Source organism: Anabrus simplex, chromosome 1 (assembly GCF_040414725.1).
Source record: "Anabrus simplex isolate iqAnaSimp1 chromosome 1, ASM4041472v1, whole genome shotgun sequence".
In the NCBI taxonomy this organism is placed as follows: domain Eukaryota; kingdom Metazoa; phylum Arthropoda; class Insecta; order Orthoptera; family Tettigoniidae; genus Anabrus; species Anabrus simplex.
Window position 1 is genome coordinate 844,289,433 of NC_090265.1, and position 19,971 is coordinate 844,309,403.

Genomic DNA, 19,971 nt, shown 5'->3' on the forward strand with positions numbered 1-19,971 from the left:
TTCTACTTGTTCTCCCATATCAGTGACCCTTCTCTGTGCTGTTTGGTTGGAAAGTGGCACTGATTCAAATTTCTCAGCTTTATCATCTCCAAAAGCCTTTGTCATTTCCATAGCACACTTTTTAACAAGACTGCCTTCAGTGAAGGGTTTTTTGCCTTTGCAAGTTCAAGCGACACTGCGTAGGATGCGTACAGAGAAGACGACTGATTTTGTAAGACTTTACCAAACATACCTGTTTGCTGTTTTAATTTCCTTTTGAAGTCTGCAACCAGTGCGTGTCGAGCTTTTTCCTTATATGCTGCATACTTTTTCTCGTGCATTGTTGAGTAATGTCGTTTAACATTGTACTCTTTCGGCACAGACACTATTTGCATGCAAACCAAACACTGAAGCTTCCCACTGTTGTTAGTAATTAAATAGTCACTCTCCAGCTTTCCTTGTAAATTCTGTTTTCATTTTCAATCTTGCGTTTCACTGAGCTTCCGCTCATTTCTATTCACGTAAAAGACTTTACACTCAACACTAAACAAAGTCTCCAAAATGGACAGTACTGTAACTTGTGAAGTTTCACAACACGTCAAGCAAGAGCGACTAAGTGTGTGGGACGGGAGGAATAGCCAGCAAGCCTTGCTGGGCAAGTCTATTGTTGCGTGAGTAACGGGAATCGAGGTCAGTGGAGGGGCCACGTCCGCTCTTGCCGCATCCTGCACTATGAGATACGCCGCATCGCTCGCAGAACAGCTCACTGAAAATTCTTTATCAACTTCGTTTGCTCATTTTTTCTGCATCCTTTTCAGACCAGCCCCTTGCTGTTATGAGTTTCTTTTATACATTTCATTAACCTTAGCTATTAGAGTTCAGTTTCTCTGCAGTTGGGACCGGTTTCACATGAATGTGAAGATTCTTTGTATCAATTAGGCAGTGTATTTCTACGAAACCATTTTTAGACAGTTTGGAAATTATGAAACAGTTAAATGTTGCACATCGTATATGTCTGCATGACAATTCAAATGTTTTTATGTCATCATTAAGATATATATGACAATATTCAAACGTAAGTTATTGAAAAATTTTCTCAAATGTTTAGGTATTGATTTTATATTAATTGTGGCAAGATATACATGCAAGTAAAGATGATATCCATACGAAAATATATGCTCTTGCAAGAAAGAGGATTTTTCATTTTTTAAATAAAATAATCTATTCAGATCAAGTGAATACTTAAAAACAGGAAAGATTATTAAATAATTAATTAGTCCTGACTTGGGCTAATTTTTTGAACAAGCTATGAAATATTTTTTGGTACATTTTATTCAAATTTCTTAAAAAATATATATAATTTTTCTAACGCTCTCGCGGGCCGCACAATATGGCTTCGTCTTTTGGAAACCCCTGTTCTGGAACATCCTGGATGCCAGATTAGCAAAAATCCCAAAACACCACGTCAAAATCCTAATGGGTGGTTTTAATGCACAGATAGGACCTGAACGGAAACACAGGAAAGTTGTTGGGCTCTACCCAGCACACAAAAGAACCAGCAAGAATGGGGAACGCCTCGTTGAACTATGTGATAACCATAACCTCCAACTGATGTCAACGCACTTTTGTCACTTACCAAGAAAAGACATGGAGATGCCCAAACAAAACAATAGGAGAATTCCAAATAAACCATGTTGTTATATCTCTAAGATACAGTCCAGAAATCATGAACATTACCGTAAAAAAGGGAATAATCAAAGACTCAGATTACTACGTATCAGTAATCAAGTTTTGGCCAATCCCTCTCAATAAAAATAAGAAAGAACCTACCATAATTTGCTTTGACACAAAAAAGCTCAGGCCGAGCTCGATAGCTGCAGTCGCTTAAGTGCGGCCAGTATCCAGTATTCGGGAGATTGTAGGTTCGAACCCCACTGTCGGCAGCCCTGAAAATGGTTTTCCGTGGTTTCCCATTTTCACACCAGGCAAATGCTGGGGCTGTACCTTAAGGCCACGGCCGCTTCCTTCCCACTCCTAGCCCTTTACTGTTCTGTCGTCGCCATAAGACCTATCTGTATCGGTGTGATGTTAAGCAAATAGCAACAAAAAAAAAAAAAACTCAGAGAAAGAGAGAATGAATTCAAAGAACTTTCCCAACCAGTGGAAAACGACTTCAACAGCACGAGAAAGCAGATGATACAAGCTGCAAAAGGAGTGGCCGAAATCAAGAAGAGGAAGAAGCACACGTGGTGGAACGATAGTTGTGAGAAGACCTTAGAGGATCGTCTGAATGCCTGGAAAAAGTATTACACCTCGAAAAAAGAAGAAGATTGGAAGATGTACAAAACACAAGAAGCACAAACAGCAAAAATAATGCGCAGTGAGAAATGCAAGTATGAAAAGGAACTACTGGACAAGATTGAACAAGACTTTCATAGAGGTGAGACCCATGAATACTTCAGAAATTTTAAAAAGAAGGTGCAAGGATACAAGGCACCTTCCCTTTGCTTTCTAAGGAAAGATGAAACTCTTGCGACATCAAATGAAGAAAACTGCAAAATCTTAGTAAAGTATTTTAACGACCTTCTAAACTGTGAAAAACCAGCCAACCCCATCAAAACAAACAAACCAGTGAGCCATAACCTGCCATCTTCTCCACCAAATCGTGAAATCAAATGCCACATAAAGAGACTGAAAAATAACAAGGCTCCTGGTGAAGACTCCATGATTGCAGAACTATGGAAACTTGCCCCTACTGGGCGAGTTGGCCATGCGGTTAGGAGCGCGCAGCTGTGAGCTTGCATCCGGGAGATAGTGGGTTCAAATCCCATTGTCGGCAGCCCTGAAGATGGTTTTCCGTGGTTTCCCATTTTCACACCTACCTGTGTCAGTGCAACGTAAAGCCGATAGCTAAAAAGAAACATGCCCCGGAAGAAGCAGTTGACATCCTACACCAAACCTTTGTTGATATATGGGAAAAAAAAAAAAGAACAACTACCAGATGACCGGAAGCTAGCTTTGATCCATCCTTTACACAAGAAAGGAAATATAAGGGATGTGAACAATTACCGTGGAATTTCTCTTCTGTCAGTAGCCTATAAAATCCTGTTGCTATCCATCCTTAAAAGACTAGAACAGCAAGTTGAACACATACTCAGGGAATAGAATACCAAGCAGGTTTTCGGAAAGACCGATCAAGTGCAGAACAAATACTTAACCTAAAAACCATAATAAGATACCGTATGCTGATAGGTCGAACCTATATATCTAAGTTTGTAGACTTCATGAAGGCATACGACTCCATCGACCATGATGTGTTGTTTAACATCCTTGCAGAAATGGCAGTCGATGAGAAACTGCTGGTGATAATAAGGGCAACACTAACTAATACCAAATCCAAAGTAAAATTCCAAGGATGTCTCTTTGAACCCTTTGAGATCAAGACAGGCATTCGATAGGGAGATGGGCTGTCACCTCTTTTGTTCAACTGCTTAGGTAATACAGGAGTGGCAGCACTGTCATCAAACCAGTATTGCTGTATGCATATGAATGCCTTATCCTGTCTGAGAAATGTTTGCTTGCAGATTTAGAGAGAGGAAAGAAAGAAAGAAAGATCCTACACACCATACTTGGCTCAAACTACAAAAATGGCATCTACTATATTAGAAAATCCAGGCAAGAAGTGTACTCTAAGATAAGATCACGGACACAATGCGTAAAGGCAGAGTTTGCTTCTACCGTCATATACGACAGATGATCGACTTTGCAGGTTATAAATTTCATCTTTTTTGTCCGTATTGAAGATCTACCTGTGATTCAAATTCTTATAATTTTGTTAATTACCACCTATTCAATACAATAAAAACGTAGTACAAACTTGCATATTTATTAAGATGTTTATATGGTACATGTTTCGCTCCTTTTTCGTGAGCATCATCAGCCAACTATTATTCACTTAAGGTTGTGTAAGATCATGAAACAATCCTTTTGGATTAAGATTATTCCTATAAAACTAATTGACAAATATTATAATATTTTACAAATCATATAACAATAAAATTATGTCTTTAAGTTAAAACTTTTTGTCTAAAATCTATCTAAGTCTAACATTTTATTGACGAAACTCATCTGGTGAACATCTTTTAAATTGTTTAACAAATAAAAAATAAAAAACTTTCGAGATCTGGCTAATTGTATTGATTCATGTTGTTTAACTTGTATGATTGTCGTTAAAACTTCATAAACTATATTGACAATTTTCTGCAGTTAATAAATGTCTATGTTATGGACATTTGACTTGTTCTCGTTGCTGGAGTAACATTTATACAACTGTATTGGCATTAATTTTATATTGTCAATAGGATAATATTGTTCGTGAACAAACTTGTTGATGAAACACTTTCTAATGTGACATTGGATTTAAAATGTTCTCGTATGTTCCAAAATGGCTTGTTGGTATATCTGTAATGAAACAGAAAAAAAATCATATGTTTATGGTTTTGATTATAATTCTGTATAACTTCTTATTGGAAGAATTGTCACTTACTTTTCTTTCTGCTGCGTAATTGTTTAGTGTTACTCCTAGCCTCTTGAGAACTATTTGTTGTTCTGTTTGCACTTCTTGTATTATATGAGTGAGTGTGGATGAGTTTACGTTTTGGTGGGGAGTGGGAAGGTGAAGTTAAGGTAGGCGGTGCATTGATAGCTGCAGTAGATTGTGGAGGGGATTGTCTAGGAGAAGTAAGGGGAGGAGTTGAGTTTGTTTGCGTCAATAAGCCATTAAGGAGCGAAACATGTACCATATAAACATCTTAATAAATATGTAAGTTTGTACTACATTTTTATTGTATTGAATAGGTGGTAATTAACAAAATTATAAGAATTTGTATCACAAGATGATCGACTCTTGATGGATGAAACTATCTTCAATATATTTGACTCAGAACCAAAAACGGCAATGTCATGGTACGTTAATGTCAAGAACTGGGCCTACAAGTAGAAGATGCACAAGACCGAAATCTTTTCAGAGCAGCCATCAAGACTTTTGGGACTTTTCGGGACGAAAAACGGGCAACTCGTGCTAAGTGGACAGAAGAACGTCGTGCTAAACACAGTGAGCTAATGAAGACGGATGTGGATCAAGCGAAAAATGAACAAATGCCAGAATGTAAAGTGAGGCTTATCGTGGTCCCTAGTTGGCCGATTAGCAAAGTTGAATAAATAATAATAATCTTTGTAAGATTTAATTTAACTGGAATCTGGTAAATATTAAGTTTCTTACGAGACTGGTCATGTGATATGTAAGAGTGTAAAAGAAACAAATGGTCTAATAGTGTTGGCTACTTGATATGGGTGGTATGCCTATAAACATGTGTTGGAAGATGATGGATCCAAGCCTCACCATCAGCATCCCTAAAGACGGTTTTCTAAGGTTTCCCATTTTCACACCAGGTAAATGCTGGTCTATATCTTCAATTAAGATCAGGGCTGCTACTTTCACAGTCCTAGCCCTCACCTTTCCATTAGTCACTGGAAACTTCAAGATGTTCAAGTGATGGGAAGAGAAGCATGCATACTGATCAATGAAATGTACAGCTGCCTGCAACATAAAAGTAATACTGTAATCCAAGGATACATGAGAGGTCAGTGTATCTTTCCTGAAATAGGTATTACTCTGGAATCATCCTTGAATAAACCAATAAAATTGTTGTCCAAATTTTCATGTTTGCACAATATTATCATTAGAGTCATCAAATCATCATATTCATGGAAGGTACAGTTAATAACGTAGTATATCTTCTTTTGTGTGTTGTCAGAGTTCTTACATTGCACAATAGCACTGGAGTCATCATACTCATACCCATGTAAGGTGGAGGATATAACTTGTAATATCCCTGCTTATTAAAACGTGGTTGTGTTTCTTGATGATAATTTGCAGGCCGTTGCTTGTAATAGGAGGTTCCTGTCCTGAGGATCATGAAGGGCTTGGAGGATTTCAGGAATGTCCTCAGGTAGAACTGAGCCGTCCTTACTGTAAATACAGTGCTCGCCCCCCTGGTGCTGCACTCATCCCTCTGCATGTAGAGAAGGCTGTCCGCTGTGCCACCTATGGCAGACCTGGTGAGAAATTTGTTTTTAGCTCTGATCTGTTGAAATTACTTTTCCAAAGGTTTTTAGCTTGTCCTGAGTTAGATGTGATAGGCTGCCTCTTACTTTTGTCAAACTCATTCTCTGTCATCTTTGTCACCTTGGTGAATACTTATTTCTTTCTTACCTCAGTGATTTTTTCTTTCCCTCCCCCCCTTGGTTCTGCTGCTTTCCTTCTGTGACACTTCCTTCAAGGTGCCAGGTCTCTCTTTATTTCAATGGAGATGTAGCCTCAAAGTTAGATCCTTTCAGGAGAAGCAACACCTATTTGTACTTCATATGGGAGAAACAGATTTTTCACAAAATGTGGCAAGTTCCATGCTATTAAGATGCCATATTAGAAGAAGTGAAGAATTGTCATGGGGTGACAGTTTTCAAGTACAGTACAGGAAAAATCTTAAACAGGTGAGATTTAAAAAAAAACCATCTTATTAAAGATATAGAGTTGGGCCATTTATTATAGGATTCTTTGTTGCAGAGAACTGGACATGTTTTATATCAAAGTACATTTTGTAAACATTACTGCATGCTGTTTTAAAAAGTAACTGGAATCAGTAATGGCTGATTTAAAGAAAGCTCCTAAAAGCAATCAGTTGTGAGTTAACAGCAGAACTGAACATCCGAAAGGCTACGCCCGGTAATGTAATATATCAGATAGTTATAACATATCATCATGTGATATCTGGCTCCACAGCTAAATAGTTAGCGTGCTGGCCTTTGGTCCAAGGAGTCCCAGGTTCGATTCCCAGCCAGATTGGGGATTTTAACCTTCATTGGTTACTTTCGATGGTTCAGGGGCTGGGTGTGTGTGCCATCTTCAACATTAGAATTTTCATCGTAGGTAGGGTCCAATTTTCAGGCGTGCAGGTCCCCTATCAGGTGTCAAGATAAAAAACCTGCACTAGACCACTCACCATTATATTATCACATGATTATAACATAAGGGACATGTTTTTAAACTCGTCGCAAATTGTACACTGTACTTTGCAGTGACATTGATTTATGTCTGATGGATGCGATGGATCTGATGAATCACTGGAATACAAACAATATATTGGAGAATGAATGATGGGTTGGATGTCTGTATTGTACTGAAATAGGTTAAAATAGAGGGTCATTGGTTAGTTCACCAAGAATATTGGTCATATTATGCTAAATAAATTATCTTGTACCTCTACTGAAGTTCTTGAAAGCCTGAAGAGAGGAGTCATCCCTCTGCGGTGCCACTACATATGAATAATTACGTATGTTTGTGTGATTTTGACAACCTACAATTAGGAGGTCATCCCTCTTATATCACTGCAAGGGCTTTCATTTCAGTCCAAAGAATCTGGAGTAAATTTTCTACTGACAATACTGTATATCATATCATAACCTCCATTACAAGTCTTTTCTGTCTAATGACTGGTGGTGGCCATGTTGCATGTGTTTCATTGGCTTTAGAGATTGATTGAACTGACTCATACAGAGTTGGAGTGCGCTGGAAACAAGAATGCATTTTGAAGTTAGAAAAATCCCATGGCGCAGTAGCCCCGAAGGGCCATGACCAACCAAGTGACTGCTGCTCAGCCCAAAGGCCTGCAGATTACGAAGTATAGTGTGGTTGATACAATAAATCTTCTCGGCCATTATTCTTGGCTTTCTAGACCGGTGCCGCTATCTCACCATCGGATAGCTCCTCAATTGTAATCACCTAGGCTGAATGGACCTCGAACCTGCCCACAGATGCGGGTAAAAATCCATGACCTGGCTGGGAATCAAACCCAGGGCCTCCGGGTGAGAGGTCGGCACACTATCTGTACATCGCAGGGCCGACATTGTGAAGTTAAAGCAGTGAGTTAAAGAATGGGTTGGTGGATGAGCATGAGTATCCGATGAGTTTGAAAATACGCCCAAGATATTAGGAGCATAATTCAGTCAGTATGGTTTGAGCTGTGCCTAGAGGAGGATCTAATTTGCATACTCCTCAATTCAGAGACCTAAGAAATGATAAAACTTAAAAAAACAAAATAATACGAATAATGTAAATTTAAAAAAAAAATGGAATGGAGAAAGGGTGAAAATTGGATCCACACCTCTTTCCATATTAGGAAAACCTACAGCCACTTAAACATTTTCAGCTTTCAGTTGGAGAACATTTTTACTTAGAGCCTGTTATATTTTTCCCATGCAATGGCCTGTGGTACTTGCCAGACTAATTAAAGATGGGAGGGCAATAGGAATATAAATTTAAAAGCAATGAAAGAAAGATTTAAGAAGACAGAATAGAATAGAATCAAAATCGTTATGAAGAGAGAAGTAAGTCTGAAAGAGGGTGGAAGCAGAAAATATGGAAAAGATGTAAAGAATTTTAAAGGGATGAGGTAAAAGCAGAAACCCAATCTACTTTTCTTAAGGTAACATTTTAAACTCGTTTTGTGTGTGTTGTGAACTTTTATTCCAAAATAAAGGTCGTTACTGATGCCTTTGTTGGTAGTATTTGAAGCATAGGAAAATGCATTGAACTGATATATACTATCATTTTCTGCAGGTGCATCATACTTGGACCTCCCTGCTAATATCTTAGTTCAGCGAGTTAGCAGTGATAAGGTGGCAAGCGTTAATCCCTGTCCAGAACCACCTCTTGCATTCCCTGATCCTGCTCTCATACAGCAAGCTGCACAGCTGTTGATGAAAGCCAAGAAACCTCTCATCATTGTAGGGAAGGGTAAGTAATTTAAATACTTTGATGAAATTTGCATGCAAAGTACGGGGGAAGTAATTAACTTGAAGCTTTCTGACTGAAAGAGGGCTGTAAAATCTAAATAATGTTTTCTGGAATATACTGAAGTAGTGCTAATATAGGCACGTATGCTGTGTACATACTATTGCTCACAATTGGATATGAAGAAACAAGGTGCATGTTTTGCATAATCTCTTCACTCGGTTACAATGAACAAAACAGGTATCTTTTATTGTGATGTCATTTAAGGGTTCAGTAGATTGATTTACCTCTTCTTATCTTACCATAAAATATGTCTGGCTCCATGGCTAAATGGTTAGTATGCTGGCCTTTTGTCCAAGGGTTCCCAGGTTTGATTCCTGGTTGGGTCAGAATTGTAACTTTCATTGGTTATTTCCTATGGGTTGAGGAATGGGCGTTGGTGCCATCTCCAGTAACTTATTAGTTTTTATCATAGGTTGGGCCCCATCCTCACAGACATGCAGATCGCCCATGAGCGTCAACTCAGAAGACCTGCAACAGGCCTCTCTGAAGGCCAAATGCCATTCATTATTGTATACCAGAAAATGTTTGTAGTCAAATATTTGAAGCGGAAGCACAATTTACTGTGACAGTTTGCTAACTTTCAGCTCTTGAAATAGCCCAGATGCACTTGAACATTCCTTCTCCTGGAGGCAATACTCTGCTCTTGCTAGCTTCCATAATACACTTTTGTGTTCATATGGAAATTGACATTTTTCTGTAAATATTTTCTTTAAAAATCAACATGTTTTTCCTTAATTGCTTACTGCAGCACTCCAAAAGAACTACAGATTCTTTTAGCAGTTGTTTGTTTATTTCCAAAATTCAAGATCATTTTCTATATTCCTAAATTCCTGCATCTCATTACTTAGCAACAGAAGAATGACATGCTATTGCAGTGAAGTAAATTTTTATTTTGTTACCTGGACTTGCAAGCTTCTCCTAGATTGTCTTTACGGTCTGTACCATGGGAATTGTTGCCTAATAATAATTCTTACCGCCGCCACATTGTCTGTACCATATGGAAAACATATGTACTCTGCTTCTTTTCCTCAAACTTGAATGAATATTAAACTGTAATTCATATGATAAGGAAACTTTCTAGATATAGGCAGTTACCGACCAGAGATAAAATTTCTGTGGAGTAGATTATTATTTCAGAGTGCTCAAATACGAGAGCTCTGTATCTAAAGATTTACCGATGGGATAAAGAATCCATTCTCAGGGTTAAGTTTCTGTGCTTGTGCATCTCTTAAAATTTACAGATATTGAAGTATTTTGATTCTCCTTGTCACTTTTTTTAAAAGTTTATTTGGATCATCTGTGGACCACGGTGCTTGTGCTTTAACTGTGTTTTCATTATTTGCCGCTACTGATGTTCTTGACGGTCACTTTATTATCATCACCATTATTGTATGTTTTGCCCTCTAAGGAGCACGTAGAACCATTAGTTAGCATTGGTCTTTTTCTGAAAACTTCCTTATCCTTTCGCTATGAGTCTGCCATCTTTCTTATGTTTTTGAGTTTCAAATTTCATAGTCAGTGTAATTGCCAGTGGGGTCAATATTGACTTTTGCGAGATCCTTTTGGGTGTCTACTACTTTGTGGTTTGTTTGGTTCCATTGATAATGAGGAAGATATTTTTGGTCAATTGCGAGTCATCCATTTGTGCTATATGTCCATAGAATTTCGTATGTCTTTCCCTTGCTACTAAAGTGAATTTTTCAGTCAGTGAATAAAGTTCTTACAAGCTTTTGTGCATCCACATACCATCTTGACCTTCAGTCCTAATATTTTCGTCAGTGTCTACCATTCCATTTTCTTTTACTTTGGTGATTAATAATGATGTTTCTTTTTTTGTAGAGTGTTTCTGGAAGAATGACTGTATGGTAGTGACAGAGTTTGTCTTCGGTGGAGAATGATTTTTGTAATAGATATTCCAGGTGATTGTGAAGGCTTTACATAATTTTTCTGCATAGGTTTTGTTGGCTACTCTTTTGTTGCCAGTTCTTCTTGACATTTTGCCCAAGTACTTGAAGTAATTAACTTGGACAAAGTTTGATATTGCTGTGTTTTGTTGCAAGTGATCCCAGGTTTGGGTTCTTGGAGTACATGTACTTCGTTCTCTCATAAGAAATTTAGAGGCCGGTTTTGATGGCAATCTAGTGAAGCTTTTCAGTGGCATGTTTAACTTCCTCAGGAGTCTGGGTAATTGTTGCTACATCAGCGAAGGCAAGGAATTTTATGTTGATCCGCTTACCTTTTGTTCCCATGTTTATTCGTGGTATTTCTTTCTCCCATGTTTTAATGATATTATCTCTAGTACCAGGTTGAACAGGGGTGGGGACAACATATTGCCTTGTCTTGCTCCTGCTCTGTTTTTAAATTGGTTAAGAGATTTTGCCCATGAATTTCACTTTAGATGTTGTGTTTATCAAAGTCTGTTGATTCTTGCAGTTGTTTTATTATCTATGCCATATTCCCATAGTTCATCAAACAGTGTGCTGCGGTCAATTGATTCAAATGTCTCTTTGAAGTTTACGAAAGTGACCACTGTGCGGTTCTACTGACAGTGCTAGAGTTTAATGTTTAAGAAAGTTCACTGTATAATAGACTTCATAATAGGAAAAGACGTTTATTGGTCTTTTGCACCCTTCTGTGACATCTAATTCTTTCCGTAACTCATCCAGAACCATATTGCTTTTCCTCAAATTTAGAATATCTGCTCACCTGGTAACAATGTTATTACCATATTTCTGTAGAAGGCATAACAGGTCCCGACCTACCATATTGGTCTGAATATAGGACAAGGTTTTTTTTTTTTTGGCATTAAAATTCATTAAAAAAAAAAAAAACACTCGTCTTGTATGCACAGCCTAACTTTTTAAGCCATTCTTGTGATGGCCTATTTGTATCGTTCACCTACTGTAGTGACTTAGTGACTTGCTTGGTGGTAGTCTCCATGTGTATTACAGCTGAGCTCAGGATCAAGGTAATCAGAAATTTTTTGAACCTTGACAGTTTTTTTCAATTTGTGACTTTCAACCTGCTGTTTCTTGCATTGGCGCCATTGTGTTAATGTATCCTGTTTTGGTCAGTCATGGAGGATCCTGTGGAAGGCAGAGTGTATTTGTTACTTCAGTGTACACAAGGCAAAATGTAGTACCGGTAATGTTCCAGACTGTGAAAAAATTCATAGTTATGCTGTATCAGATACAGCCACAAGCATTTTAGGCGTGAATACATCTGTGTGATAAGGCAAAATAAAATGTTGCGATTTAGTTTGAGGTTCATTTATTCAGTATTAACAATCCCATTATTATCATTTATATCCATCAGTGCTATAGACGTAAAAGCACTCTCGTTAACTCGGAGCGCTCACTCTGATACTTAACTTTTAAACATGTCCTCTACTGTCTACAATGTTGTGCATTATTATAGGCACACAAATCGTATCATCAAGTTGTTCTTATACTTCATGTCCCCTTTTAATGCTGATATCAAATGCAGTAAATACAGAAACACTGCACTCGTTCATCCAGCGTAGTCTTGTCCATTCTGACGTTCATTTTTTAAAACGTGCCCTATACTGTGGTGCAAGTATTGTTTTCCACTTCTCCCTTTGAATGTTCCTGCTGTCTTCTAGGAGCGGCATATGGCAGAGCTGAGGAAGCTGTGCGTCATCTGGTGCAGGTGTCATCCCTTCCAGTCCTACCAACACCAATGGGTAAAGGAGTAGTTAGCGATAATGATGTGCACTGTGTATCACCTGCCCGCACAGCTGCCCTGCAGTATGCAGACACCATTCTCTTACTGGGTGCTAGGCTCAACTGGATGCTACACTTTGGACGACCACCTCGCTTTGACCCAAATGTTAATATTATTCAGGTAGGAAAATATTCCAGGCATTTATAATAACACACAGAGCATTGTGGTGTATTATGTGTAACAGCATAAGATAACTACGTAAGCCTTGAACTGGTTAAAGAAGTAAGCCATACCCACGTCAGTAGTATTAAAGATAAAGTGTAAAATAAGAGCTGGTCATTTAACTCTGTCATTTTATTAATATGTATTACTGTAACCCTTTCAGACCGTGCACGCACAATTGTGCAGGTTTGTATTTTATTTATCTCTGAGCTTATCTGATGTTTTCTTGGCACTAGACCGGACTGCAGTGCTTGTGCGGGACACGTGGCATTTATTTCAATTGTTTTTATTTAGCGGTTGACCACCAGGGGGCAGGAAGAAGAGTTTAAAATACAGTTCATCGGCAAGATGGTGGGAAGCAGTAATGTCTAAAATAAGTATTTATTTATTGCATTCATATTAATCTACAAGCTGTACTGAATATCAGAATATAATCAATGAAGTGTGTAAATTGTTTAGCGAATGTAAATTGTGAACTTACAACATCGTACGTGATACTATGAGGTTTTGAATGTTGATACGCACAAGTATGCGGGCTAGGTTTCCCTGCAGTCAGTGCATGCAAGAATGCTGGGTGCTGCCACCATAAGATTGTGAAGGCAGAACTCTTACTCTACGTGAGAAATGTAATGTATAAGATTTTAATTGTTTAAAATACATTGTTCCACACACTGTAAAATAGAACATTTGATCATGTACATGTGTATATTCACATGTACAGAGCTGAATTTTCTTATTTTTTATTTTTTGTAAGTAGTGAATCAAGTCTTGACACACAATTTTGTGGGTTCTGTTTTTTAGCTGAAAGGTCTCATTTTGTAAAATAAACTGTAAAAACATGTATTTGAGAGCATTTTAGTAAGTTTTTGATGTACAAACGAAAATTCACACCTCCAGTTTTCTTTCAGATTCGATGAAAGGGTGCTGCTACCAAAAGGGCAGTAAAGCCAAAACTCACCCGGCGAGTTGGCCGTGCGCGTAGGGGCGCACGGCTGTGAGCTTGCATCCGGGAGATAGTAGGTTCGAACCCCACTATCGGCAGCCCTGAAGATGGTTTTCCGTGGTTTCCCATTTTCACACCAGGCAAATGCTGGGGCTGTACCTTAATTAAGGCCATGGCCGATTCCTTCCAACTCCTAGGTCTTTCCTATCCCATCGTCGCCGTAAGACCTCTCTGTGTCGGTGCGACGTAAAGCCCCTAGCAAAAAAAAAAAAAAAAAAGCACCACTCCACTCGTCCTCAGTGTAGAAAATGTAATATTTACTTGTGTTTGAACGAAGATTTAATTGTTTTAAATTATTCCCCACTGTAATATAGAACATTTGATCATGTACCTATGTATATTCGCATGCATTGAGGTAATTTTTCATTTTTGTAAGTAGTGAATTAAGTCCTGACACGCACAATTGTGTGGGTGCTTTTTCTCAATGTTAATTTTTATTTTGTAAAATAAACTAAAAATATATGTATTTAAGAGCATTTAGGTCAGTTTTTGATGTAGAAACAAAAATTCACACCGCCAGTTTTCTTTCAGGTCTGAAAGGGGTAAAGCTCACACGGTTCATTTTTCAGTAGTATATAAAGTTTAAAATAGAAAATAAAAAGTGATATGATTTCTATTTTTAAATTTACTATAAATTTACTCTATATTTAATTCATTCTGAGTTAAATAATGTGTGGTGAATTCATACAGTTAGCCAGCCCCTTGGTGGATAGGTAGCATGCCTGCCTCTTGTACAGAATGTCCTGGGTTAGATTCTCAGCTAGTCCAGGGATTTTAATTTTGGCCTGAGGGTTAGATTCACAGCTAATCCAGTAAGTTTAATTCTGGCCTTAGGGCTGGAACAAGGTTCACTCAGCCTCATGAAATCAACTGAAGACCTATGTGATACTAGAGGCAGCGGATCCAGTTGTAAAAGCCAGGTAATATGGCTGAGGACTTCATCACGTTGACCTCGTGACACTTCAATATCTGCAGACTATCTGGCTGGGAAGCCATCATCTTCGTAGGCCACATATTTTTTACTTTCATTGACCTGTCTCAGTCTCATCCTTGGCTTCAACAACGTGAAAGTGACTGAGATATGAGTGATGCTAGTAATACCATTCCTTATGCAGCCAGTCCCTGTAATGAATGGTGTGAAAATGTTGCTCATAGGGTCGGTTGATGCGGTTATTTCAGTGGGCTTGGCAGATTGAGATGTAATAGTAACTTCTGGCTCAGTGAAGAAAGCAACGGGAAACTACCTCACTCCTTGTTTCCCTGGTGTGCCTCTTCAGTAATGCCCGGGCTATCTTAACGGCTCATGGCTGAGCTGTTAAGGTCCAAACCACCTTCCGGGCTGGGCACTCAACATACATACAGAGGAACATTTGTAGCTTTGACCTGCATTTCTAATTGGCCTTAATGACAGAATTGAAAGACCATGATGGTTTGACCAAGCTTTTATGTATTATAATTTAATATAAATATTAGGCATTGCCTGTTCTTTAAGTTTGTCATGTAGATAGGACTGATATTAAATTTCCGTACATTCTCCAGAAACCGTATCTGTTGCTATAGTCTGTTCAGAGTTAAAGAGTGTACAGTAGCTCTTATGATGCAAGTGTTGCCACATGTAGCGAGTCTAGCAGTGTGGCTATTTTGCAGCACTCAACACTAGTAACTACAGAACTAATCTGAGATGCGATAATAATGGATAGGTGAGATAGATAAGATAGATAAATAATTTAAATATAGAGTGCTGTTTATTTAATAACATGGAGCCCTGAAATATAAGACACAAAAATTTGTCAATGTGTCCTTAATGGCAATGATGAGAAATTTACCCACTATTACACTGCGTGCATCTGAAAGTGAATATTCATGTAGATGAAATAAAGTAAACAAATATTCATTGTCGGAACATATATTGAAAATTTTAATAGAAGCAAGGAGAAACAAAGATAAGGTATGTAATAAGAATGGTGAGAAATTATTAAAAATGTGTGCAATAGAGGAATTATACATTTTGAACTGTGGGTGGGGGGTTTTTGAGTCAGGAGGAAGCCCGATAGGATTAGTAATCATAGGTATTGATTTTCATTTCTATGTTGACGTATAACTAATATAATAGAGTTTGAGGGATGTTCCACCATTCAGCACAATGTAAAATATTTGAAATTTGTTAAGTGAAGACCAGTTTTGACTCCCTTGGAGTAATCATCAGTTCTTGTAGATAATAAAATCAATGGGAATCTGATAACAATCATCATGGGGATTGCTTACATACATCTCCATAGGTTGACAAAAAATCATGACAAAATTATACACACAGTGGCAATTACCTAAAATACCGTATTTACACAACTAATCCCCGCGTATTTAAAAAAAAATGTTGAGGCACGAAATTGGGGTGCGGGTTTTATTTGCATCAAGGTTGCCAACACGCTCCTGGCTTACCTAGTTTTCGATGCTGAGTGTATAGTTATGCTTTGTGCAACCCTAGATGGAAGAAAACTCGCTTTACATTTTTTTTAAATAGTACCGTATTTTACAGAGTAATTTAAATTCAAAATTTCTCCGCGTCACGATAAAACGCGTCTTCAGGAACGTGCAGGGGTAGCTTTCTGAACTTTCACTCACTTCGGTGTGTCTATAGTGTGTTTCATAGTTGAAAATAGAGTAAAATAGTAATTCTTTTGTATTCAGCATTTTAAGGAATGCCACAATATCGTGTAGCAGGCAGTACGCGGAAAAGCAGAATCCGTGAAATCTGGCGAGGGTTGTCGTGTCTGAATTACAAGATGGCTGTTAATTCAAAATCACGTAATTGGAAGTCCGATTTCTGTATTACAAAGACTTCGAATTAACGAGGTTTTACTGTATCGCAAAACTAACATCAGATTTTGTAGGTGTGTTTATTTCAAGTGTTTACATTGCACAAAAAGAATTATTCACCACCGGTCGTGTTACTGTCCAGTAAAAACAGACCATCTGTGAGAAGTGTTTCATATTCACCAACGTCAGTTACTTTTGCTATTATCTTAAATTTTCAAAACTCGGATAATGTCTATCTCGGATAATGTCTATCTCGGATAACGCTCACTTCCGTATTCAAATTATGTTTTCGTTTCAGGGCCGGTTCTACCACCTACTGCTAAAGTAGCACGTAACTTGCGTGCCGCGTAAAAGGATGTTTCCGTTCAACCACTCCCAGGCAGCGCTATCGGCAGCATTAATAGTCGTTAACTGGCGCGCAATTTATTGGCCACTTCGAGGGCCCGATAAGACTTTACCTGCCGGGCAAGTTTTGAGAGCTGAACATTATTAGCTGTATTTCTGGTGACATACAACTCAAATTACCTTAGTATTCTGAAAAAAGCTTTATACTGTAACAGTGATCAATATTGTATTGCAGGATTTTGAACATTAATGCTTCCTTTGAGTTGCAACGGTCACGCCAGCCTCTCGCATCGGTAGCGTAGGGAACACATTTTATATATCAAGCTTTCGTAAAGAAACTCTAAAAGGATATAAAAACAAAACCTATTTGGAAATAATTTCAAATGGGATTTAATTTTCTACTTTTTCAGTTTTCAGACACCAGCTATAACTTAGTCCTATGTATTCCAAATACCGAAGTTTCCTCGTAGCGTAATGGCTAACGTGCTCAGTTTTTAATACGAGGTTTGCAGGTTCGAGTCTTCATTATGACGAATCTTTTTTATTTCATTATTAGCGTTGTATTAATCTGTATGCCTCTTTACATGCGTTCTTTTGTGAATATATTTCATTGAAATGTTTAATCACAATATTATGTCTACTAGGAAAATGCTTTATATGTGTGCTACTTATAGAAAGTGATGTTACGATTAATATAGCATATAGGACTGTCACCCAGGTAGCAGATTCCCTATCAGTTGTTTACATAGTCTTCTTGTAAATGATTTCGAAGAAATTGGAAACTATTCCATTCCTGAATTCCTCTTTCTATGATGGATTCGAAGAAATTGGAAACTATTCCATTCCTGAATTCCTCTTTCTATGATGGATATTTTCCCCCGATTAGTTCTTTAACAGTAGGCCTACCTTCCAACTTTATCTTCATAAAGTTAAACATTAGAATGAAATGCATTATCAATAAATGGAAGCATGTGGAACTAAATGAGGCCACTGAGCTAGTTGAAAATAGAGCATCTTGGAGATAATCAATTCACAGAAGCCTGCAGATAGAATGCTCAAAGGCAATAAGACCGTAAGGAAGATGTGGGTTTATATACGTATATGGAAGCGCGTGAAAAAGAGTTAAGAACAGCGGCAGGGAACGAAAATAATTTTTTAAATGTAAATTAGAAAAATGATGAAAACCTGCGTACCTTCTATTACGGAGCAAGTGACTTGACTAATCTACTATGAGAATACTATCCAAAAATGCTGCCTGAAATGACAGGTTATAACTGGCATAAGAAAATGTAATCTCGAGATTTTAATCACAATTAGGTATTGATTTTGAAGCTCATAGATTAAAATCATGACAGCTTGACATAAATCATTGTCCATAACTCTTAAGACTCACCCTTATTAGGTTTTTTGATGATAATCAACAGATGCAAGCACAGGAAAATAAGGCAATCGAAATAAGCTTCATACATCTGACGATAGATACCACCCCATTCGAATCAAGTTAACTAATGAAAAAGGTTCCACCTGATCCTTTTTTATTATTTAGCCTTCGGCTAAATTTTTGCCATTAAAACTTACAGTACATGTTTCGATTGCTTAGCAATCATCATCAGCTGTTTCACATAATGCTTAGGTAAAAAATAGTAATAAAACAATTCCATAATTAAGATTAAAAATTATGTTAGTAAGGAACAGTTAGGTGGTGGGGGAAGGGGGGGGATACATGAAGGGTGGGGGGGCAGTTGTTAATTAAAGATTAAAAACTTATACAAATTTTTTTAAACCTATTTTTTGAATTAAAAATTCTTTGGTTACTTTCTATGTCACTGCACTGGTTATTTATTAAAATTGACGGTTTTTAGCTTGATGTTCTTGCAAACTTGTCTTGGTTGTATAACGTTCTCTTTGTTTGCTAGACCTTTCTTGTTTGTATCTCGTTACTGTCCGGTGGAGAAGATTATGTTTATTGTTGGTCGAATTATTCAGGTTTCGTTAAGTTGGATAGTTTGGAGTACGACGATAAATCTTCCTCCAGAATAATTCTACTCCCAAACCAACTTCTTCTTCACCATCATTATCAACACCTTCTTCCTCCTCTTCTTCTTCTTCTTCTTCTTCTTCTTCGACTGTTTCTTTGATATTCTCAAGTTGAGTCTCTTCATCATCTGGAAGCCAAGGAGGCTCGGTGAAACGTCGGGACATTCACTCGCTCCTGAACCATGGCCTACAAGCCCGGAAAATGCTGACATTTAAAAGCCCTGTGGACAAAGTTATAAAAGGCTGCTTTTTTTTTGTGGGAGCTAGGGTGGATTGAATGTTGTTTTATAGTATTGATAGTTTGTGTAGGTTTCCTGTAAATATCATAGGAGATGGAGTGTTGATCTCTTGTGACTTTTAAGTCCAGAAAATTTAGAGAACGGTTGGATTCTGTTTTAATGTGAGCTGTATTTGGGGACTCAGTTTGTTCAAATCTTCAAGAATGGTTAGGCTGTTGGTGTCTCTTCCATCTAAAATTGTGAAGGGGTCATCGACCAACCTAGTCCAGAAAAAAAAAAAAAGTGTTTTATTTTGCTGATGTGTGTATGTTCCAGATGGTCTAGGTAAATATCTGCTATGATGCCCGATGCGGGGAATCCCATTGGGAGGCTGTTTTGTTGATATATTATTCTAAAAATAAAATTATTAAATGTAAATGTAACCAGACTAATGAATTCTTGTATTTCAAGTTTACTCAGTTTACTATGTTGTTGCAAGTTACTTTGTATAATGGAAATGGTCTCATCTAAAGGAATACTCGGGTACATATCCTTGATGTCGAAGGATGCTAGTGAATGGTAAGATTGAATTTTGAGGTTTTTGGTGGTGTTGCAAAATTCTAATGTTTTTAATGGAAGTTTTTGCTTGAAGGTCTCCAAGGGAGTTGAAATCGGTCTTCACTTAATAAATTTCAAATATTTTACATTGTGTTGAATGGTGGAACATCCCTCAAACTCTGTTATATTAGGAT

At 37.7% G+C, this 19,971-nt stretch overlaps 1 protein-coding gene across 2 annotated transcripts in view; it reads left to right on the forward strand.

The window, feature by feature from the left end:
- Hacl (2-hydroxyacyl-CoA lyase) overlaps window positions 1-19,971 on the forward strand; it is a 115,181-nt gene that overhangs the window by 39,827 nt on the left and 55,383 nt on the right. The window contains exons 3-5 of one of the 2 annotated variants that reach the window (XM_067136416.2): window positions 5,918-6,099; window positions 8,657-8,833; window positions 12,516-12,757. In XM_067136416.2, the coding sequence (XP_066992517.2) occupies window positions 5,918-6,099; window positions 8,657-8,833; window positions 12,516-12,757 (601 nt within the window). The remainder of the gene's footprint in view (window positions 1-5,917; window positions 6,100-8,656; window positions 8,834-12,515; window positions 12,758-19,971) is intronic. The other variant, XM_067136417.2, reaches the window with a different exon arrangement.